Source organism: Oncorhynchus kisutch, linkage group LG16 (assembly GCF_002021735.2).
Source record: "Oncorhynchus kisutch isolate 150728-3 linkage group LG16, Okis_V2, whole genome shotgun sequence".
NCBI lineage: Eukaryota > Metazoa > Chordata > Actinopteri > Salmoniformes > Salmonidae > Oncorhynchus > Oncorhynchus kisutch.
Genome location: NC_034189.2, coordinates 47,188,610 through 47,214,412, shown reverse-complemented (window position 1 = coordinate 47,214,412; position 25,803 = coordinate 47,188,610). Strand labels below are relative to the sequence as shown.

The 25,803-nt window shown below is 46.1% G+C and overlaps 1 protein-coding gene across 1 annotated transcript in view; it reads right to left on the bottom strand.

The window, feature by feature from the left end:
• Positions 1-22,541: 22,541 nt before the first annotated feature.
• Positions 22,542-25,803, bottom strand: part of LOC116353985 (glutamate receptor ionotropic, NMDA 3B-like) — a gene marked incomplete at its 3' end in the record, with an annotated part of 22,917 nt that continues 19,655 nt past the window's right edge. Inside the window, exon 3 of the mRNA XM_031792257.1 lies at positions 22,542-22,895. Coding sequence (XP_031648117.1) covers positions 22,542-22,895 — 354 coding nt within the window. The remainder of the gene's footprint in view (positions 22,896-25,803) is intronic.

Genomic DNA, 25,803 nt, shown 5'->3' with positions numbered 1-25,803 from the left:
GGTTAGAGAGAGGGCGAGAGCGTGAGAGGAGAGGAGGAGAGAGAGAGAGGGTTAGAGAGAGGAGAGAGAGAGAGAGAGAGAGAGAGAGAGTTAGTAGAGAGAGGAGAGAGAGAGAGAGAGAGAGGAGAGAGAGAGAGAGGGAGGGAGGGAGAGAGTATTTATTATTAGGTTCTGTAGTTAGCTGCTGCTGACAAATAAAATAGATAATATACATAAATATACATACATAGAACTACATTTACATTACAATTTAGCCATTCAGCAGACACTCCCATTCAGAGAGACCCACAGCTAGTGCATTCATCTTAAGATAGCCAAGTGAGACAACCACATATAACAGTCGTAACCCAACCATGCATCATATACATAATAAAATGCAAAATACAATACAAAATGCATTAAATGGTCTATGTGTCTCTTCACGGTCCCCATTTTGCCGTAAGGTATGAGGTTGACTGCGGTTCCAACAGTGGCCACTAGATGGCAGAGTGAACCAGTAGTTCCACTTTCTCCGTCACCTGACATCATCACAACACTGTCTCTGAGTAAAACTCGAGCCAGTTGCTCGAGTTTTAGGTGATGACCTTAAAGGGGCAATCTGCAGTTGCTACATACATTTTGGACATAAATGAATGATATGTATCTATTGATTGCCCCCCTAATGCCTCATGCTAAGCTGAGCTTTGTTCAACTGTCGTACCCCATCAAAACACTATTTATTTACCCCTTATTTTACCAGGTAAGTTGACTGAGAACACATTCTCATTTACAGCAGCGACCTGGGGAATAGTTACAGGGGAGAGGAGGGGGGATGAATGAGCCAATTGTAAACTATGGATGATTAGGTGGCCGTGATGGTATGAAGACCTGATTGGGAATTTAGCCAGGGGTTAGGTTTTAACTATCTCTACCCTACTGATGTTACATTTGCAAAACCTTTGGTTAACATAGAGTTTCTGGGAACATCATAAGGTGGGGGGAAATTAACTATATTCTGGTAATCCGACCAATATGCGGTGGTACTTGATGAATATGATGTCAGTTCGGTTGTCATCTAAGACATTCTCATCAATGATAAGATGACATAAATTCTACAGTGGAAAGTCTACACATCAGAGTTATCGGATTTACATGGATTTGTTGTTCAATTTAAATGTTTGAATATGAAATTATTCGTGATGGGATGAAATGTGATTTTAGCTTCTAAAATGTGAGATTTGGGTTTTCATAAGGTTAGGGCTCTGCTCAATGTCCCTGTGAAGGGACATGGGCTATAAAACTTTTCAAACACGCCCTCCTCTCCCTTCCTATATAAAGCCTTGACGACAATATAACCTCCTGTTCCGAGGACGTGAGGACGACGGTCCGATGCCAGAATGGTTCAGATAATAACTACAGAACGAAGCCAACATCAGCATGAGCTTTGGTTGCGAATGGTATGAACTTTGAACTCTTATTCACTACAGAAGTGATACCTCCTAGCCGTTGAGTTAGCAACAGCCACTGCAAACGAGGGTTAGGAAGGAACAGACAGAGTATCCCGTCTATCACACAACGACGTTACTACAACGTATCCAATTGACCACCAGAGACATTCTTCAAAGGACAAATGACTCGGTTTGGCAACACGTTCTTCCATCTACCACCAACTGTAAGGGATCTCGTCCTCCTCTTCTGAGGAGGAGAAGCGAGAAGGATCGGAGGACCAAAACGCAGCGTGGTAACACGGAAGACAAACACCCACAACCCAAAAGTGAAACCCAGGCTACCTAAGTATGATTCTCAATCAGGGACAACAATTGACAGCTGCCCCTGATTGAGAACCAAACTCAAAAACCAACATAGAAAAACAAACATAGACTGCCCACCCAACTCACGCCCTGACTATACTAAAACAAAGATAAAATAACAGAACTATGGTCAGAACGTGACACCAACCTACTGAAACGCAGCTCAGAGTAAATATTTATTGCATTTTCCTTTTCCAAATGGGTGGTAATTTAGAATGCATAAGATATTGTATTTACGATAGCACAGCTTTCCCCTTTGTTCCTCAAATCTTCCCGCTCTTTTACTCAAACCCAGCCCCTTTGCTTTTGTGTAACAAGCTGTCATATCTGTTCCGCCCGCTAGGGACGTTTTCCTTTATGACGTAATTTGTAATTAAGTTATGATTAATTATGTGTATGTGTAATTCTGTGTGATTAGTTAGATATTTAGTAAATTAATAATTAAACCCAATTTTGTATTGCTGATTCAACTTGTTAGCCAGGGTTCGTGAAGATAACCAAGAATTTACAACTTTCAGATGAGACTGAATTAAGGTGACGATTAATATTGACTGCTATTGATGTAAAATATTACAAGGTCTTTAAGAGTTTATTCGGAAGATAACAGCTCTATAAATATTATTTTGTGGTGCCCCGACTCTCTAGTTAATGACATTTACATGATTAGCTCAATCAGGTAATATTAATTACGGAGAAATGATTTTATAGAATAGCATGTCATATCACTTAATCCGGCATAGCCAAAGACACGACACCGGGGTTAACACCCCTACTCTTATGATAAGTACCATGGGATCTATAATGACCACAGAGAGTCAGGACACCCGTTTAACGTCCCTTCCGAAAGACAGCACCCTACACAGGGCAATGTCCCTAATCACTGCCCTGGGGCATTGGGATATTATTTTTAGACCAGAGGAAAGAGTGTCTCCTACTGGTCGTCCAACACCTCTTCCAGCAACATATGGTCTCCCATCGAGGGACAGACCCTGGTTACCTTCAGAAGCCAGCCAGTAGTGAGATGCTGGGTGGTATGCTGTAGGGTGGTATGCTGCTAGCTGTAAAATACCAGCTTGTTTTACACCAATGTTTGTAAACATAGTAAATGTAAACAAACACTATAAAGCCTAAAAAATGTTGATATCATGGATGGTCAGTCCTAGCATCCATAGCGCTGTCTATGAATTTGAGAGTGGTTAGATTTCTCCAGCCCCTTCCCTCAGCTTTTTACTGAAACAGGGAGAGCGCTTCGTTTTAGTTTCAACTGCAGATTGCCCCTTTAAAGAAGGTAGGAAGTATTCAAACAGGACCATGTCCTTCTCTCTCTGCCATCCCATAATAACCATCTCCATCCCCATGATCTACAGGGACACAAGTCTTCTGACCAGAACGAATAGCACACATACACACACACATACACTCATTCATGCATGCCGCACACACGCACAGTTTCTATGGGAAACTACAAGTACACTTATCAGGCAAAACACTGCCATCGTTTCTCTGTCTATTTCCTCTGGAAGCACCTGGAACGACACAATGTGAGCCACCCCATGTGACCCAGAGGTACAGCTTGGATCGTGGACTTCTGTCCTGCCTCATTGTTATTCTGTAGAACTGCCTCAAGTCTGCTCTATGTATTCTAACTTCTGCATAAATATGAAGAATATCATCCCTCTGATACAGAGAGTTTCTCATGGCCCTAAGCCTTCCTCTCTCTGGGGAGAGGCTGTAGTAGTAAACACTATCACACACACACCATCACACACACACACATACACATACACACCCACACACAAACACATAAACACACACACACACACACACACGCACACACACACAGATTTTATCTCATATGCCAAGGACTAGAAGGGGGAGTGAAGGTAAAAGAGTCTTTGCCAGCAGCTATATATCAGGTCTGTAGATGGAGTGTGTGTGTGTGTGTGTGTGTGTGTGTGTGTGTGTGTGTGTGTGTGTGTGTGTGTGTGTGTGTGTGTGTGTGTGTGTGTGTGTGTGTGTGTGTGTGTGTGTGTGTGTGTATATGTGCCTGGAAGCGAGTCCTGTTTGTCTCTGTCCCAGCGGGAGGCTGAGATACGAGACTAGTATGCTGGCTGGGCTGGCTGTATACCAACACTATGGGGGAAGCAGGTGTGTGTTTGTGATTGTGAAGAAGGAGTACCATTTTGTCAGCTAAATCTATGAGGAGTCTATCTGGCAGTTAGAGGTCAGTTAGAGGTCAGTCAGAGGTCAGACAAACACAGAATATAAAAAGAATAAAAAGAAAACTGTCACAGTCTGTGGGGGGAAACTAATAGCTAATGTTCTCCGCTTCTTGATCATGCAAATGATAATTCAGCTGTGCTGAGAACAATGTCTTATGAAATGGTTAGGAACACACACACATATACACACACACACACACACACACACACACACACACACACACACACACACACACACACACACACACACACACACACACACACACACACACACACACACACACACACACACTCACCTCAGTGTTTGTGAACACTCGTTTCCCACATGGCACCACCTTGTACCATTTCTCATGTAATATGTCCATGTACCTGGAACAACACATCATGTTAATACTAGTGTCAGATCAACAAAACATGTCAATGAAATAGTGAAGAAAATGAGGGTGATATGCACATCCGTAACTTGCGAATACCGTTGGGCTAAACAATCGTAGTGAAACAACATGAGAGGCCATCACACAGAATGTCACTGCTCCCCAGTGCTTTATACCTGAACTCAAAAATACTATGTTTCAACTTCAAATCTGACAGGTGAAGTCGTGGCAGGTGGGGGCCTGTCATTTCATTACTGAAATACTACACATGCTGTATGCGTGTGTGTGTGTGTGTGTGTGTGTATGTGTGTGTGTGTATATGTGTGTATGTGTGTGTGTGTATGTGTGTGTGTGTGTGTGTGTGTGTGTATGTTACCGTACCCTTCTGACTTGTAGCGACTGATGAATTCAGACACGTTGGCAGTGAGAGGAGAGCCTTGGGCAACACCTATACCATACCCTGGACACACACACACACACACACACACACACACACACACACACACACACACACACACACACACGCACAGAGTTTAAATCATCTGTCTGTCACAGTGAATAGCTAGCCTGGTCCCAGATCTGTTAGTTCTCTTGCCAACCTCCTTGTTGCCATTGTCAAGTCAAACATGTTTGGCATGACACTGAATAACAATGAGTTGTCATGATGGCAAACAGACTGGCACTAACATTGTGTGTGTGTGTCTATGTCTATCTTACCCTCTATAGCAAAAGGCTTGCCCACAGTCGCTAGTTTACACTCAGCATCGATGGAGACTTCATAGTCCAATAGAGCTTTATCCATGATGAAGGCATCTAGTAGGGGAGGATCTGTCCTAACACGCACACACACACACACACACACCCACACACACACACCCATACACACCCACACCCATACACACCCACACCCACACACACACACACACACACACGCACACACACACGTGCACACACACACACACACACAAATACACACACACTCGCGCACACAAACACACAAACACACACACACTCACATACACACAAACACACACGTGAACATGCACACACAAACACACTCAGATAAATGCAAAGCCACACTGATCAGATATGCATAACTTCAATAAAATAACATTGACATTATTGTATTGAGGTCCTCAAGGGTAATTTAAAAGACTTCATGATTGCAATACACTTAATGTAAACAATACAACATAAACTCCCATCCTGCACAGGTGGGGATGTGTGTGTGTATCTACAGTGTTGAAGACAGTTTAACTCCATCTGCTACGTTCTATTACAGTTATGAAGGCAGTTTAACTCCATCTGCTACGTTCTATTACAGTGTTGAAGACAGTTTAACTCCATCTGCTACGTTCTATTACAGTTATGAAGGCAGTTTAACTCCATCTGCTACGTTCTATTACAGTTATGAAGACAGTTTAACTCCATCTGCTACGTTCTATTACAGTTATGAAGACAGTTTATCTCCATCTGCTACGTTCTATTACAGTTATGAAGACAGTTTAACTCCATCTGCTACGTTCTATTACAGTTATGAAGGCAGTTTAACTCCATCTGCTACGTTATATTACAGTGTTGAAGACAGTTTAACTCCATCTGCTACGTTCTATTACAGTTATGATCCAGTTTTACTCCATCTGCTACATTCTATTACAGTTATGAAGACCGTTTAACTCCATCTGCTACGTTCTATTACAGTTATGAAGGCAGTTTAACTCCATCTGCTACGTTCTATTACAGTGTTGAAGACAGTTTAACTCCATCTGCTACGTTCTATTACAGTTATGAAGACAGTTTTACTCCATCTGCTACATTCTATTACAGTTATGAAGACAGTTTAACTCCATCTGCTACGTTCTATTACAGTTATGAAGGCAGTTTAACTCCATCTGCTACATTCTATTACTCCATCTGCTACGTTCTTTTACAGTTATGAAGGCAGTTTAACTCCATCTGCTATGTTCTAATTCAGTTATGAAGGCAGTTTAACTCCATCTGCTACATTCTATTACTCCATCTGCTACATTCTATTACAGTTATGAAGACAGTTTACCTCCATCTGCTACGTTCTATTACAGTTATGAAGACAGTTTAACTCCATCTGCTACATTCTATTACAGTTATGAAGACAGTTTATATCCATCTGCTACGTTCTATTACAGTTATGAAGACAGTTTATATCCATCTGCTACGTTCTATTACAGTTATGAAGACAGTTTAACTCCATCTGCTACATTCTATTACAGTTATGAAGACAGTTTATATCCATCTGCTACGTTCTATTACTCCATCTGCTACGTCCTATTACAGTTATGAAGACAGTTTATATCCATCTGCTACATTCTATTACAGTTATGAAGACAGTTTAACTCTATCTGCTACGTTCTATTACAGTTATGAAGACAGTTTAACTCCATCTGCTACGTTCTATTACAGTTATGAAGACAGTTTAATTCCATCTGCTACATTCTATTACTCCATCTGCTACGTTCTATTACAGTTATGAAGACAGTTTAACTCCATCTGCTACGTTCTATTACAGTGTTGAAGACAGTTTACCTCCATCTGCTACGTTCTATTACAGTTATGAAGACAGTTTAACTCCATCTGCTACATTCTATTACAGTTATGAGGTCCTATATATGACATGTAGAGCTGCTCTGTCACCAGCATGAGGTCGTTGTGCAGTCCTATATATGACATGTAGGATTCACAGAGATCATGTTACAGATAGTATATTGTATTCAAATTGTGCTGTATTACTGTATTACTGTATATTACATATTGTGATTCTCATTTACCTTTACAATAGTTGCTGTATTGGTCTGAATGAAATGCTGAATCAAAAGTAAAGGAGTACATATTGACCTGTTTTCCCTATGGAATGTTTGCAAAATGTATGACACTGTGGACCTGTTTACATTAGGTGGTACTCTCTGACCAGCCTCTTCCATTGTAACACCATGGTTTATAACACTGTGGACCTGTTAACATTAGGTGGTACTCTCTGACCAGCCTCTTCCATTGTAACACCATGGTTTATAACACTGTGGACCTGTTAACATTAGGTGGTACTCTCTGACCAGCCTCTTCCATTGTAACACCATGGTTTATAACACTGTGGACCTGTTAACATTAGGTGGTACTCTCTGACCAGCCTCTTCCATTGTAACACCATGGTTTATAACACTGTGGACCTGTTAACATTAGGTGGTACTCTCTGACCAGCCTCTTCCATTGTAACACCATGGTTTATAACACTGTGGACCTGTTAACATTAGGCTGTACTCTCTGACCAGCCTCTTCCATTGTAACACCATGGTTTATAACACTGTGGACCTGTTAACATTAGGTGGTACTCTCTGACCAGCCTCTTCCATTGTAACACCATGGTTTATAACACTGTGGACCTGTTAACATTAGGTGGTACTCTCTGACCAGCCTCTTCCATTGTAACACCATGGTTTATAACACTGTGGACCTGTTAACATTAGGCTGTACTCTCTGACCAGCCTCTTCCATTATAACACCATGGTTTATAACACTGTGGACCTGTTTACATTAGGCTGTACTCTCTGACCAGCCTCTTCCATTATAACACCATGGTTTATAACACTGTGGACCTGTTTACATTAGGCTGTACTCTCTGACCAGCCTCTTCCATTGTAACACCATGGTTTATAACACTGTGGACCTGTTTACATTAGGTGGTACTCTCTGACCAGCCTCTTCCATTGTAACACCATGGTTTATAACACTGTGAACCTGTTAACATTAGGCTGTACTCTCTGACCAGCCTCTTCCATTGTAACACCATGGTTTATAACACTGTGGACCTGTTTACATTAGGCTGTACTCTCTGACCAGCCTCTTCCATTGTAACACCATGGTTTATAACACTGTGGACCTGTTTACATTAGGTGGTACTCTCTGACCAGCCTCTTCCATTGTAACACCATGGTTTATAACACTGTGGACCTGTTAACATTAGGTGGTACTCTCTGACCAGCCTCTTCCATTGTAACACCATGGTTTATAACACTGTGGACCTGTTAACATTAGGCTGTACTCTCTGACCAGCCTCTTCCATTATAACACCATGGTTTATAACACTGTGGACCTGTTTACATTAGGCTGTACTCTCTGACCAGCCTCTTCCATTGTAACACCATGGTTTATAACACTGTGGACCTGTTTACATTAGGTGGTACTCTCCGACCAGCCTCTTCCATTGTAACACCATGGTTTATAACACTGTGGACCTGTTAACATTAGGCTGTACTCTCTGACCAGCCTCTTCCATTGTAACACCATGGTTTATAACACTGTGGACCTGTTTACATTAGGTGGTACTCTCTGACCAGCCTCTTCCATTGTAAGACCATGGTTTATGACATGGTCCACAATTGTGGCTCTGATTTCCTCAGGGACTCTTACTCTTTGCCTTCCACCTCTTCCTCTATTATGTCTTCCCCTGACACCCCCACCAACCGCTCTTACACATCTTCTTATTTCTCTTCCTCCAGCATGTAGCTGCTGTTCAGGGTTGTGATGTTCCTCCATGTTCATAAATGGTAGTGATTGTGCTGTGGGCAAGCTTCATATATATGCGTCCAAACTTGAGTGGTTGATTGGTAGGATTGTGATTCCTATTGCATCACTATGTCACCTGGCAGGTCATTTGCCCCTTTAGCAGACATCACAAACATTCCATGTCGTAAATATTTATGGAATATTCATGTATGTCTGACTGATTTTGATCATTGAATGGATCATTTTGACTGTGACGGCTCACACGATCGGCTCACACGATCGGCTCACACGATCGGCTCACACGATCGGCTCACACGATCGGCTCACACGATCGGCTCACACGATCGGCTCACACGATGACAGAATGGTTAGAAGTTGTGAAGACAATTTCCCTGAGAATCAATCAACTCATCAGCTTTATCAGCAAGCCATGTGCATGTAGTTATTGTACAAATTGTAGACAATTGTACTTCCTCTTTTGCATGTCCCAAAACATGTGGAATTTGCTTAAATTAATAAGAAATTAAAATCTGGTGGTCAGAGATTTGAACTTGTTGTTTTGAAAAAAATTATTCTAATTTGAGAATTGAGCCAAAGCGATTGAGAAAAACTGTAAACGCCTGGAGACGTGGGGGAATTAAGAGGAAATGAAATAATTTAGCATCACACAACACCAGGGTAACTGGTTGGTTAGCCAACAGACTGTGTGTGGCTCTTACTTTAACATGTCCACTCCGTCTGGTGTGGTGGGTTGGTTGTAACGTCTCATGTAGTCATGCATAGCAGAGAAACTCTTCCTCATGTAGTCCTCTGCAGAGCTCTCTCTGACTGTCCCAAACCTGAACCCACGGGATGGGTGGTGCAGCTAGGGGGGGACAGGGGGAGGGGGAGAGGGGGAGGGGAGGGAGGAAGAGGGGGATTATTTTAAGGTAAGGAGAATACATTAAGAAGTATTCCACATAAAGAAATGAGAGGCCCGTACACAGAATATTGCTTCTCCCCAGTGGGAGAATGTTACAATATTTCAACTCCAACAGTCTTCATCATGTCTGACAGGTATCAAAGCTGAAACATTGTATTTTTGGTTTCGGGAGTAAACCACTGGTGGGAGAAGCAATATTCTGTGTACGGGCATCTCTCCTTTTATTCACAAGGAGAACAGATTTAACTCATTGACTGAATCCTATCAGCTACTGTAACTATCCCTGATCTAGTCTGTTATGCCATATTCAGTCATGTTCATTTCCACATTGTAACTCGTGTTTGTGTGTGTGTGTGTTTGCATGTAAGTGCGTGCGTGTGTGTGTACGTATGTGTGCGTACATGTTTACCTGTGTGTGTGCGCACCGTGTGTGTGTGTGTGTGTGTATACCTTCTCGTCATGAATCCCAGACACCTGTTCAAAGGTTTTCTCCCCCACCATGACAGCAGCCAGGTTAGCTGTATAACTGGACAACACCAGCAGGCAGAAGATGGCCCACAGGTTCATCAGGAACCTACTGGTCCAACACTTAGGAGTCTGGAGAGGAGGGAGGGAGAGGGAGGGAGGGGGAGAGAGAGAAAGAGGGAGGGAAGGATGGAGAGAGAGAAAGAGTAGAGAGAGAGAGAGAGAGAGAGAGAGAGAGTGAGAGAGAGAGAGAGAGAGAGAGAGAGAAGAGAGGTAGATGGAGGGTGGGGGAGAAAGATGGAGGGAGGGGGAGAGAGAGAGAGAAAGAGAGGGAGGGAGATGGAGGTAAGGGGAGAGAGAGAAAGAGGGAGGGAGGGAAGGATGGAGAGAGAGAGAGAGAGAAAGAGAGGAAGAGACAGAGAGAGAGAGAGAGAGAGAGAGAGAGAGAGAGAGAGAGAGAGAGAGAGAGAGAAAGAGAGGAAGAGACAGAGAGACAGAGAGAGAGAGAGAGAGAGAGAGAAGACATACTTGGTTAATTTGATTATTCAAACCTCCCCCTCCTCCCTCCCATTATTCCTCCCTCCTCCCTCCCATTATTCCTCCCTCCTCCCTCCCACAGTACCTTAGTAGCGACAGTGCGTCCAAACAGGATGGCGTAGCAGAGGTTGAGGGCTGAGGAGTAGGAGAACACTCTGAGTCTGTTCCTGCCATGAGGAGTCATACCTGGATCAACACAACACAGGAGTCAGCTGTGTGTGTGTGTGTGTGTGTGTGTGTGTGTGTGTGTGTGTGTGTGTGTGTGTGTGTGTGTGTGTGTGTGTGTGTGTGTGTGTGTGTGTGTGTGTGTGTGTGCGTGCGTGCGTGCGTATATAACAAACAGAGTTGTAAAGGTCCCAACCACCCACAGCTGTGTGTGTAGATGAGTCATAGCAGTATCCACTGAGATTTAGGTCACAGACTAATAACATGACAGGCCTTGGATGACAGGCCATAGATGGTATTTTAGTTTTCTCACCAAAGGGGCTGTTCCACTCATAGACGGTGAGGAAAAGTGCGGTAAGATGAAGAGTGACGAAGATGCCCACCCACATGGACCAATGGAGAGGCCACATGAAGGCCCCAATAGGGGCTGATGTGTCTTGGCTACGCACCTTGTAGTCAACACACACATACACACACATTATAAACTGTATGTCCACACACACACACACACACACACACATATGCACGCTTGTAGTTACACAGGCACACAGGCATGCACGCACACAGGCACGCAGGCACACACACACACACACACACACACACACACACACACACACACACACACACACACACACACACACACACACACACACACACACACACACACACACACACAAACACTCACCAGTATCCCCAGAGAGGTAGAGTAGAATGGAGAGGTGAAGTCTATAACTCTGCTCCTGGCTGAGTTGATGGAGAATGATGTCACAGCCATGTCTGCTGTTCCACTCAGCAGGTCTCCCACCTAATATGAGAAACCAGGAACATCTACAACCTTCAGAAGACACTGTTACACAAGCATTTAACAATCCTTCTGCAAACATTGCTCTTGGTTAGGTAAACAATCATGTCAAATATGCATGCAATCATATATAATATTATACAAAAAAACTATTGAAAACAGACAGACAGACAGACAGACAGACAGACAGACAGACAGACAGACAGACAGACAGACAGACAGACAGACAGACAGACAGACAGACAGACAGACAGACAGACAGACAGACAGACAGACAGACAGACAGACAGACAGACAGACAGACAGACAGACAGACAGACAGACAGACAGACAGACAGACAGACAGACAGACAGACAGACAGACAGACAGACAGACAGACAGACAGACAGACAGACAGACAGACAGAAAGACAGACAGACAGACAGACAGATAGATGACAGATAGATAGATAGAGAGATAGATAGATAGATGGGTAGATGACGTACCAGACCGGTCCACCTCCCAGTGCTGCTCATCGCTCCGTACTTCCCGTCTCCCACGATGTAAAGGTCAAAGGTGAACTTCAGGTCCTCCGACAGCTTCTCCAACAGGTCAATAACGTAACCATAGCAACACTTCCGCAGGTCCTCTGTTGGGTCTGGGGTTGTGGTCAGGACAGGGACAGGAAGGATCAGTCCTGGTCTACTGGTCCTCTAGTGATTTACTGTAGGTATTGTGTACTGTAGGTATACTCACTGTGGTCAGTAGTGGTAGTGGTTGTATTGGTCTGGTGCAGGTGACTGAACAGTGAGTCCAGTAGATCTGAGCGGTTAGTTCTAGGGTCCAGACACAGCTGACCAGCGGGACACAGCCCATCCTCATCCACCTCTCTAGTGAACACGAAGGGATGCTCCACCAGGGTCACGACCCTTAATCTCCGGCCCGCCATCTGTAGCCCCGGCCTCCATCTCCCTCCAGGACTGTTGTCTCTGTCCTTATCCCCTCTCTGGACCCCTAACCCAGACCCGGACCCTGTCCTCCTCCCCGGGCCTAGCCCCAGGCCAGCCCCGACCCCCAGCCCCACCACCCCCTCGTCCAGCTGTAGGCGCCCGGTGGTCCAGTGGGCCACGGTGACCCAGGACGGCTGGCCAAGAGGACCTCTCTTCAGGCTCCACACGTGGTACAGCTGGGAGGAGAGGACCTGGGAGAGAGCAGGTGCCACATGGACCGTGCCCGTAGAACCCTGGAACGACGTGTTGGAGAGGAACCTGAAGAGGAGAGAGAGACCGAGAGAAAGAGAGTGAGAGAGTGTGTGAGAGAGTGAGTGAGAGAGAGAGAGAGAGAGAGAGAGAGAGAGAGACAGAGAGAGAGAGAGAGAGAAATGGAGAGAGAGGGAGAGAGAGAAAGAGAGAGAGACAGAGAGAGAGAGAGAGAAAGGGAGAGAGAGGGAGAGAGAGAAAGAGAGAGAGACAGAGAGAGATAAAGTTATAGTTTGAACATGTAGACAGACACAGATACCCAGTCTGTTCTTTCAGATTGGCTGGGTGTAATAATTGGTTGGCTGTTCCAGTCAGTCTCATTATTTTAAGTTAATGCAGTAGAGAGAGAAATTCTGTCTATCTGCCCACACACATGGACGCATGTAAGCATACGCACACACACACACATACTATGAGTTAATGTAGTTCATTGTGGTTGTTTCTATCTAACTGGCCCCACCATCATTACTATTCCTCTCAGTCTCCACCCAGTCCTAGCGCTGCTTTACCATGGAATACATTGGTACGCACAATTAACTCTCGCACATATATCTGCTCTGGGGATCCAAGCGTGCGGGGATCGTTGGGTGACGTCTGAATATTAACCATGCATGGAGTCTTGGGCGATGTCTGGGTCATTGGTTAGTCATTGGCCGATGTTTAGGTTATCGGTTGAACGTTGGGATGATGTCTGAATATTAACCATGCATGGATTCTTGGGCGATGTCTGGGTCATTGGTTAGTCATTGGCCGATGTTTAGGTTATCGGTTGAACGTTGGGATGATGTCTGAATATTAACCATGCATGGAGTCTTGGGCGATGTCTGGGTCATTGGTTAGTCATTGGCCGATGTTTAGGTTATCGGTTGAACGTTGGGATGATGTCTGAATATTAACCATGCATGGATTCTTGGGCGATGTCTGGGTCATTGGTTAGTCATTGGCCGATGTTTAGGTTATCGGTTGAACGTTGGGATGATGTCTGAATATTAACCATGCATGGATTCTTGGGCGATGTCTGGGTCATTGGTTAGTCATTGGCCGATGTTTAGGTTATCGGTTGAACGTTGGGATGATGTCTGAATATTAACCATGCATGGATTCTTGGGCGATGTCTGGGTCATTGGTTAGTCATTGGCCGATGTTTAGGTTATCGGTTGAACGTTGGGATGATGTCTGAATATTAACCATGCATGGATTCTTGGGCGATGTCTGGGTCATTGGTTAGTCATTGGCCGATGTTTAGGTTATCGGTTGAACGTTGGGTGACGTCTGAATATTAACCATGCAGGGATCATTGGCTTAAGTCTGCAAGTTCGAATGGTTCATTAAAACTCCTAAAACTGTTTCACATTTCAAAGTGCTCTATGTGTGTGTGTGTGTGTGTGTGTGTGTGTGTGTGTGTGTGTGTGTGTGTGTGTGTGTGTGTGTGTGTGTGTGTGTGTGTGTTTGTGTGTAACTGGAGAGTGTGTGTGACTGATGGTGACTTCCTCCCATTAACTCTGACAGCAGAGGAGGAAACATTAAAACTATGAATTAATACTAAGGTCATTAACCCACCTCTACCCTCCACTCTGCACTGAATATCAATGTACCTATAGAGTGTGTGTCCTGTTTACAGCCCAACTGACTCATCAGATGTCAGACTGGTGACAGACCCCCCCCCCCCCTCTCTCTCTCTCCCTCTGTCCTCTCTCTCCCTCTATCTCTCTATCTCTCTGTCCTTCTTGCTCTCTCTCTCTCTTCAGTTGATTTGGCAGCTGTGTCTATTGAAGAGCTGTATGGTCGATCTCACTTAGATGACAACACCCTGTTCTCCTCCTCTCCCCTTTCCTCTCCTCGTCTTCTCCCCTCTCCTTTACTCACTCCGTTCCTCTGCTCCTCTCTCCTTTCCTCTCCTCCTCTCTCCTTTCCTGTCCTCCTCTCTACTTTACTCACTCCGTTCCTCGTCTCCTCACCCCGTTCCTCTCCTCCTCTCTCCTTTCCTCTCCTCCTCTCTCCATTCCTCTACTCCTCTCTCTGTTCCTCTCCTCCTCTCTCCTTTCCTCTCCCCCTCTCTCCTTTACTCACTCCATTCCTCTGCTCCTCTCTACTTTCCTCTCCCCTTCTCTCCTTTCCTCTCCCCCTCTCTCCTTTACTCACTCCATTCCTCTGCTCCTCTCTCCTTTCCTCTCCCCCTCTCTCCTTTACTCACTCTGTTCCTCTACTCCTCTCTCCGTTCCTCTCCTCCTCTCTCCTTTCCTCTCCTCGTCTTCTCCTCTCTCCTTTCCTCTCCCCCTCTCTCCTTTACTCACTCCGTTCCTCTACTCCTCTCTCCGTTCCTCTCCTCCTCTCTCCTTTCCTCTCATCGTCTTCTCCTCTCTCCTTTCCTCTCCTCGTCTTCTCCTCTCTCCTTTCCTCTCCCCCTCTCTCCTTTACTCACTCCGTTCCTCTACTCCTCTCTCCGTTCCTCTCCTCCTCTCTCCTTTCCTCTCCTTTCCTCTCCTCCTCTCTCCTCCTCTCTACTTTACTCACTCCGTTCCTCGTCTCCTCACTCCGTTCCTCTCCTCCTCTCTCCTTTCCTCTTCTCCTCTCTCCTTTCCTCTCCTTCCTCTCCTTCTCCTCTCTCCTTTCCTCTCCTCCTCTCTCCTTCCTCTCCCTCTCCTCTCTCCTTTCCTCTCCTTCCTCTCCTTCTCCTCTTTCATCCCATAATGTGGGTAGAAGTGTTGTAGTAGAATGTTGTTGTTCTAAACAGAATGAAGGCCGATCGACAGCGTGTAGCTTCACACACTTTGGTGAGAAAACGTAAAGACCATTTATGCTTCATTCAGAATCCAAGGCCTGTCATGTTATTAGTCTATAACCTAAATCTCAGTGGATACTGCTATGACTTACAGCCATGTCATCATCTACAGTCATGGCCAAACGTTTTGAGAATGACACAAATATTAATTTCCACAAAGTTTTCTGCTTCAGTGTCTTTAGATATTTTTGTCAGATGTTACTCTGGAATACTGAAGTATAATTACAAGCATTTCATAAGTGTCAAAGGCTTTTATTGACAATTACATGAAGTTGATGCAAAGAGTCAATATTTGCAGTGTTGACCCTTCTTTTTCAAGACCTCTGCAATCCGCCCTGGCATGCTGTCAATTAACATCTGGGCCACATCCTGACTGGCAGCCCATTCTTGCATAATCAAGGCTTGGAGTCTGTCAGAATTTGTGGGTTTTTGTTTGTCCACCCGCCTCTTGAGGATTGACCATAAGTTCTCAATGGGATTAAGGTCTGGGGAGTTCTGGCCATTGACCCAAAATATCAATGTTTTGTTCCCCGAGCCACTTAGTTCTCACTTTGCCTGATGGCACGGTGCTCCATCATGCTGGAAAAGGCATTGTTCGTCACCAAACTGTTCCTGGATGGTTGGGGGAAGTTGCTCTCGGAGGGTGGGTTGGTACCATTCTTTAGTCATGGCTGTGTTCTTAGGCAAAATTGTGAGAGCCCACTCCCTTGGCTGAGAAGCAACCCCACACATGAATGGTCTAAGGATGCTTTACTGTTGGCATGACACAGGACTGATGGTAGCGCTCACCTGTCTTCTCCGGACAAGCTTTTTTCCAGATGCCCCAAACAATCAGAAAGGGGATTCATCAGAGAAAATGACTTTACCCCAGTCCTCAGCAATCCAATCCCTGTACCTTTTGCAGAATATCAGTCTGACACTGATGTTTTTCCTGGAGAGAAGTAGCTTATTTGCTGCCCTTCTTGACACCAGGCCATCCTCAAAGTCTTCGCCTCACTGTACGTGCAGATGTACTCACACCTGCCTGCTGCCATTCCTGAGCAAGTTCTGTAATGGTGGTGCCCCGATCCCGCAGCTGAATCAACTTTAGGAGACGTCCTGGTGCTTGCTGGACTTCCTTGGGGGCCCTGAATCCTCCTTTACAGTAATTGAACGACTCTCCTTGAAGTTCTTGATTATCCGATAAATGGTTGATTTAAGTACAATCTTACTGGCAGCAATATTCTTGCCTGTGAAGACCTTTTTGTGCAAAGCAATGATGATGGCACGTGTTTCCTAGCAGGTAACCATGGTTGACAGAGGAAGAACAATGATTCCAAGCACCACCCTCCTTTTGAAGATTCCAGTCTGTTATTCGAACTCAATCAGTATGACAGAGTGATCTCCAGCCCTGTCCTCGTCAACACTCACACCTGTGTTAACGAGAGAATCCTGACATGATGTCAGCTGGTCCTGTTGTGGCAGGGCTGAAATGCAGTGGAAATGTTTTTGGGGGATTCAGTTAATTTGCTTGGCAAAGAGGGACTTTGCAATTAATTGCAATTCATCTGATCACTCTTCATAACATTCTGGAGTATATGCAACTTGCCATCATACAAACTGAGGCAGCAGACTTGTGAAAAATTAATATTTTCATTCACAAAACTTTTGGCCACGACTGTACACACACAGCTTGGGTGGATGGGACCTTTACAACTCTGTTTGTCATTGTGATCCTACACAGACAGACAGACAGACAGACAGACAGACAGACAGCAGACAACAGACAACAGACAGACAGACAGACAGACAGACAGACAGACAGACAGACAGACAGACAGACAGAAAGACAGACAGACAGACAGACAGACAGACAGACACAGACAGACAGACAGACAGACAGACGACAGACAGACAGACAGACAGAACAGACAGACAGACAGACAGACAGACAGACAGACAGACAGACAGACAGACAGACAGACAGACAGACAGACAGACAGACAGACAGACAGACAGACAGACAGACAGACAGACAGACAGACAGACAGACAGACAGACAGACAGACAGACAGACAGACAGACAGACAGACAGACAGACAGACAGACAGACAGACAGACAGACAGACAGACAGACAGACAGACAGACAGACAGACAGACAGACAGACAGACAGACAGACAGACAGACAGACAGACAGACAGACAGACAGACAGACAGACAGACAGACAGACAGACAGACAGACAGACAGACAGACAGACAGACAGACAGACAGACAGACAGACAGACAGACAGACAGACAGACAGACAGACAGACAGACAGACAGACAGACAGACAGACAGACAGACAGACAGACAGACAGACAGACAGACAGACAGACAGACAGACAGACAGACAGACAGACAGACAGACAGACAGACAGACAGACAGACAGACAGACAGACAGACAGACAGACAGACAGACAGACAGACAGACAGACAGACAGACAGACAGACAGACAGACAGACAGACAGACAGACAGACAGACAGACAGACAGACAGACAGACAGACAGACAGACAGACAGACAGACAGACAGACAGACAGACAGACAGACAGACAGACAGACAGACAGACAGACAGACAGACAGACAGACAGACAGACAGACAGACAGACAGACAGACAGACAGACAGACAGACAGACAGACAGACAGACAGACAGACAGACAGACAGACAGACAGACAGACAGACAGACAGACAGACAGACAGACAGACAGACAGACAGACAGACAGACAGACAGACAGACAGACAGACAGACAGACAGACAGACAGACAGACAGACAGACAGACAGACAGACAGACAGACAGACAGACAGACAGACAGACAGACAGACAGACAGACAGACAGACAGACAGACAGACAGACAGACAGACAGACAGACAGACAGACAGACAGACAGACAGACAGACAGACAGACAGACAGACAGACAGACAGACAGACAGACAGACAGACAGACAGACAGACAGACAGACAGACAGACAGACAGACAGACAGACAGACAGACAGACAGACAGACAGACAGACAGACAGACAGACAGACAGACAGACAGACAGACAGACAGACAGACAGACAGACAGACAGACAGACAGACAGACAGACAGACAGACAGACAGACAGACAGACAGACAGACAGACAGACAGACAGACAGACAGACAGACAGACAGACAGACAGACAGACAGACAGACAGACAGACAGACAGACAGACAGACAGACAGACAGACAGACAGACAGACAGACAGACAGACAGACAGACAGACAGACAGACAGACAGACAGACAGACAGACAGACAGACAGACAGACAGACAGACAGACAGACAGACAGACAGACAGACAGACAGACAGACAGACAGACAGACAGACAGACAGACAGACAGACAGACAGACAGACAGACAGACAGACAGACAGACAGACAGACAGACAGACAGACAGACAGACAGACAGACAGACAGACAGACAGACAGACAGACAGACAGACAGACAGACAGACAGACAGACAGACAGACAGACAGACAGACAGACAGACAGACAGACAGACAGACAGACAGACAGACAGACAGACAGACAGACAGACAGACAGACAGACAGACAGACAGACAGACAGACAGACAGACAGACAGACAGACAGACAGACAGACAGACAGACAGACAGACAGACAGACAGACAGACAGACAGACAGACAGACAGACAGACAGACAGACAGACAGACAGACAGACAGACAGACAGACAGACAGACAGACAGACAGACAGACAGACAGACAGACAGACAGACAGACAGACAGACAGACAGACAGACAGACAGACAGACAGACAGACAGACAGACAGACAGACAGACAGACAGAGTATCTGTAATCTGGCTATATTTCCAACAAACTCCCAAGTTGATTGTAGGATTAACTCTGAAAAAGCCCTGCTTCCTTTCCTCATTTCCTTCCGCACTCAACCCTCCATCTATACCTCTCTTGGCAATACACACTGGCCCTGTCAGACAGAACACTGGCTCTATCTATGTAAAGCTGTCAGACAGAACACTGGCTGTATCTAGTGTAAAGCTGTCAGACAGAACACTGGCTCTATCTATGTAAAGCTGTCAGACAGAAACACTGCTGTATCTATGTAAAGCTGTCAGACAGAACACTGGCTCTATCTATGTAAAGCTGTCAGACAGAACACTGGCTCTATCTATGTAAAGCTGTCAGACAGAACACTGGCTGTATCTATGTAAAGCTGTCAGACAGAACACTGGCTGTATCTATGTAAAGCTGTCAAACAGAACACTGGCTCTATCGAGGTAAAGCTGTCAGACAAAACACTGGCTCTATCTAGGTAAAGCTGTCAGACAGAACACTGGCTGTATCTAGGTAAAGCTGTCAGACAGAACACTGGCTGTATCTATGTAAAGCTGTCAGACAGAACACTGGCTCTATCTAGGTAAAGCTGTCAGACAGAACACTGGCTCTATCTAGGTAAAGCTGTCAGACAGAACACTGGCTCTATCTAGGTAAAGCTGTCAGACAGAACACTGGCTGTATCTATGTAAAGCTGTCAGACAGAACACTGGCTGTATCTATGTAAAGCTGTCAGACAGAACACTGGCTCTATCTAGGTAAAGCTGTCAGACAGAACACTGGCTGTATCTATGTAAAGCTGTCAGACAGAACACTGGCTGTATCTATGTAAAGCTGTCAGACAGAACACTGGCTCTATCTAGGTAAAGCTGTCAGACAGAACACTGGCTCTATCTATGTAAAGCTGTCAGACAGAACACTGGCTGTATCTATGTAAAGCTGTCAGACAGAACACTGGCTCTATCTAGGTAAAGCTGTCAGACAGAACACTGGCTCTATCTATGTAAAGCTGTCAGACAGAACACTGGCTGTATCTAGGTAAAGCTGTCAGACAGAACACTGGGCTGTATCTAGGTAAGCTGTCAGACAGAACACTGGCTGTATCTATCTAAAGCTGTCAGACAGAACACTGGCTGTATCTATGTAAAGCTGTCAGACAGAACACTGGCTGTATCTATGTAAAGCTGTCAGACAGAACACTGGCTCTATCTAGGTAAAGCTGTCAGACAGAACACTGGCTGTATCTATGTAAAGCTGTCAGACAGAACACTGCTGTATCTATGTAAAGCTGTCAGACAGAACACTGGCTCTATCTAGGTAAAGCTGTCAGACAGAACACTGGCTCTATCTATGTAAAGCTGTCAGACAGAACACTGGCTGTATCTATGTAAAGCTGTCAGACAGAACACTGGCTCTATCTAGGTAAGCTGTCAGACAGAACACTGACTCTATCTATGTAAAGCTGTCAGACAGAACACTGGCTGTATCTAGGTAAAGCTGTCAGACAGAACACTGGCTGTATCTAGGTAAAGCTGTCAGACAGAACACTGGCTGTATCTATCTAAAGCTGTCAGACAGAACACTGGCTGTATCTATGTAAAGCTGTCAGACAGAACACTGGCTGTATCTATGTAAAGCTGTCAGACAGAACACTGGCTGTATCTATGTAAAGCTGTCAGACAAAACACTGGCTGTATCTATGTAAAGCTGTCAGACAGAACACTGGCTGTATCTATGTAAAGATGTCAGACAGAACACTGGCTGTATCTATGTAAAGCTGTCAGACAGAACACTGGCTCTATCTATGTAAAGCTGTCAGACAGAACACTGGCTGTATCTATGTAAAGCTGTCAGACAGAACACTGGCTCTATCTATGTAAAGCTGTCAGACAGAACACTGGCTGTATCTATGTAAAGCTGTCAGACAGAACACTGGCTCTATCTATGTAAAGCTGTCAGACAGAACACTGGCTGTATCTAGGTAAAGCTGTCAGACACACCGCTATCCCTGTCTTTGTAATGGTGTCAATAAAGCTTTGTATAGCTGTCTAAAGCTAATCTAGCCACAGTCCAAGCCTTCAGTCTATCTACAGTCTGTCCAGGTCTGTCTGTTTATTCTCAGGCTTGGCATGGATTATAAATGGGACAGGTCCTCTCAGACTCCATTCTATCATCTGGTGCCAATGGCTGGAGGAGGGGAGAGAGATGTGTATATTTGTGTGTGTGTGTACAATATATCTACCTGGCCAGGTACTGTCCAGAAGAGGGCACTTCCTCTTTGTTAGGTTTGTCGTAACAGTTGACCAGGTTCTGGATCAGAGCCAGGTCTGGCCTCACCTCACTGGCCGACGTCACCGCCTGGCCAATCAATCGCAGCGCGTCTCGGATGTAGAAGGTGATGGGCTTACGACCCACCTAGACACATACACACACTTTTAAATGAGTTTTCAAAGGTCAAATCAAATAAACCAATCAGCCAATCAATGAATCACCCAATCAACCAACCAAATCAATGATTGAATAAATCAACCATTTAATAATCACCTCTCCATAAGCCAATAGGCCGAGGGGCCCGCCCAGCGAGAGGAGAGAGTCAGGTGACAGAGGGTTACCCATAATCCACTGCAGCGCGGGGAGCGAGGGAGCGAGACGCTGGGCGCAGCGGAGGACAGAAGAGAGACATTCTGGGTCGGAACCAAGGATGACCACGGAGGAGAGAGGAGAGGCGGAGCGAAGAAGACGATGGGAGAGGAGAGACAAGACCTCAGCTTCCCTCTTGTCTTCTCTGGTCTCATCACCTGTTTTCTTCACTTCTCTCAGCCCCTCTTCCCTCCTCCCCTCTCTCCTCCCTCCTCTCCTCCTTCCCTCTCTCCTCCCTCCTCTCCTCCTTTCCTCTCTCCTCCCTCCTCTCCTCCCCTCCTATATGTGTAAGGTTGATGATATCCAGTAGATTCCAGCTTGTTCCTTTCTGTGTCTCTAGATGTTTCAGTAGTCCCTCCCCCCTCTCCTCCCATCCAGGACACACCACAGCGACTCCCCCTCTACCCCCTTCCTGACCCCTGCCTCCCCCCTCTCTTCTCCCTTCACCCTCTGTCTCCCCCTCTACCCCATGGAGAACAGAGAGCAGAAGGTTGGCCAAGCAAGAGGGTGGAACACGAACTGACATTTGGAGATGGAACCGGTTCTAGGGAGAGAGAGAGAACAGAATGTTACTAGAATCAAACCATTCTGCAATACTTTCATAGAGTGATGTTCATAAATATTGAATGTTGTTGAATGGAGTGAAAGGCCCCTGAGTAAGCTACCTGTGCTCCCTTCTTCCAGTCTCTACTTTCCAACTTTCCAACAGGTGTGTCTTGTTGCTTTACGCCTACAGGCAAAGTCAAGGATATGTTGCATATGTATACAGGATCTATGGGTTCAGTAAGGAACACACATATATATACATATACTCATGGGGGTGTACAGGTGTGTGTGTGTGTGTGTGTGTGTGTGTGTGTGTGTGTGTGTGTGTGTGTGTGTGTGTGTGTGTGTGTGTGTGTGTGTGTGTGTGTGTGTGTGTGTGTGTGTGTGTGTGTGTGCGTGTGTGTGTGAGGTACCATAGTGTTTGAACTCAGCAGAGGTGTGGGGGTTGTACGAAAAAGTTGGTGGCTCGGTGTGGGGTGGAACAGTGTGTGAAAAATAGAAAGAGAGATGGAGAGATGGAGGGTTGGGAGTGTAGAGGAATGGAGAGATGGAGGGATGGTGGAATGGGAGGGATGGAGAGATGGAGGGATGGGAGGGTGGAGGGATGGAGAGATGGAAGGGATGAGAGATGGAGAGATGGAGGGATGGGAGGGTGGAGGGATGGAGGAATGGAAGGGATGAGAGATGGAGAGATGGAGGGATGGGAGGGTGGAGGGATGGGAGGGATGAGAGATGGAGAGATGGAGGGTTGGGAGTGTGGAGGAATGGAGAGATGGAGGGATGGTGGAATGGGAGGGATGGAGAGATGGAGGGATGGGAGGGTGGAGGGATGGAGAGATGGAGGGATGGGAGGGTGGAGGGGTGGAGAGATGGAGGAATGGAGGGATGTAGAGATGGAGGGATGTAGAGATGGAGGGATGGAGGAATGGGAGGGATGGAGAGATGGAGAGATGGAGGATGGGAGGGTGGAGGGATAGAGAGATGGAGGGATGGAGGAATAGGAGGGATGGGAGGGTGGAGGATGGAGGAATGGAGGAATGGGAGGGTGGAGGGGTGGAGGAATAGGAGTGGTGGAGGAATAGGAGGGGTGGAGGAATAGGAGGGATAGAGAGATGGAGGGTTGGTGGAATGGGAGGGATGGAGAGATGGAGGGATGGGAGGGTGGAGGGATGAAGAGATGGAGGGATGGGAGGGTGGAGGGGTGGAGGAATAGGAGGGTTGGAGGAATAGGAGGGATGGAGAGATGGAGAGATGGAGAGATGGAGGAATGGAGAGATGGAGGAATGGAGGAATGGGAGGGTGGAGGAATAGGAGGGATGGAAAGATGGAGAGATGGAAGGATGGGAGGGATAGAGAGATGAGGGATGGAGAGATGGAGGAATAGAGGAATGGAGAGATGAAGAGATGGAGGAATGGGAGGGTGGAGGGATGGAGGAATAGGAGGGATGGAGAGATGGAGGGATGGGAGGGTGGAGGGATGGCGAGATGGAGAGATAGAGGGATGGGAGGGTGGAGGGATGAGGAATAGGAGGGATGGAGAGATGGAGGGATGGAGGGTGGAGGGATGGGAGGGTGGAGGGATGGAGGGGTGGAGGAATGGGAGGGATGGAGAGATGGAGAGATAGAGGGATGGAGAGATGGAGGGATGGGATGGTGGGAGGGATGGAGGAATAGGAGGGATGGAGAGATGGGAGGGTAGAGGGATGGAGGGATGGAAGGGTGGAGGGATGGAGGGTGGGAGGGTGGATGGTGGATGGAGGGTGGAAGGATGGAGGGATGGGAGGATGGAGGGTGGAAGGATGGAGGGATGGGAGGATGGAGGGTGGAGGGATGGAGGGGTGGAAGGGGTGGAAGGGGTGGAAGGGGTTCCATTCTGTAAGGTACAGTACCTGTGACTGCTTTTAGCTCCATTGGGAAGGAAACACTGCCGCTACCAAGCTTTTAGATTCATTAAAATAAATAATCCAGTATAGTTTAATACAGAGTGTGATGGCTAACCAACCAGTGTTGTTGTGCAATTATGCTAAACAGCTAATGTTTATTTACTCTTCATTTCCTCACGTCTCCAGGCGTTTAATACAATATTCTGGATTTAAGATGAATTACATTTAATCACACACACACGTGTATGCAAACAGACATACACACATACACACACACTCAAGGCTGCAGCCTAAGTGGTAAATGGTGTTTATCTCAGTATAACACCATGCTAGCCCACACAGACCTGCCGATGAGAACAGAGATACACACTACTGGGCTTATAGCCAATCACACAACTTTAAAATGACAAAATCTTATTTCACACGTACACACACTTAAAATGTCCAAATATTATTTCACATTATCTCACACACTCGCAATGAAAATGTCCAAATCTAATTTCACAGTTAATATTGACGGGTGATGTTGTGTTTATTCGATTTCTACCAGTAAAAAATTACATTTAAATACAGGAAAATTACATCCACACGAACACGCACGCACGCACGCACGCACGCACGCACGCACGCACGCACGCACGCACGCACGCACGCACGCACGCACGCACGCACGCACGCACGCACGCACGCACGCACGCACGCACGCACGCACGCACGCACGCACGCACGCACGCACGCACGCACGCACGCACACACACACACACACACACACACACACACACACACACACACACACACACACACACACACACACACACACACACACACACACACACACACACACACACACACACAGCTAGGGTAGTTAGACAGGAGTTCCACGCCTGCCACCAGTGAGTTGAGGCAATTAACCATAAAGACAGTTATTTTCTATAGTAGGGGCGTTAAAGCCTCATAAAAACACCACTGTTGTAGGACAGAACAGCACACTGACACTATAGTATTACAGACTACCGCTGTCTT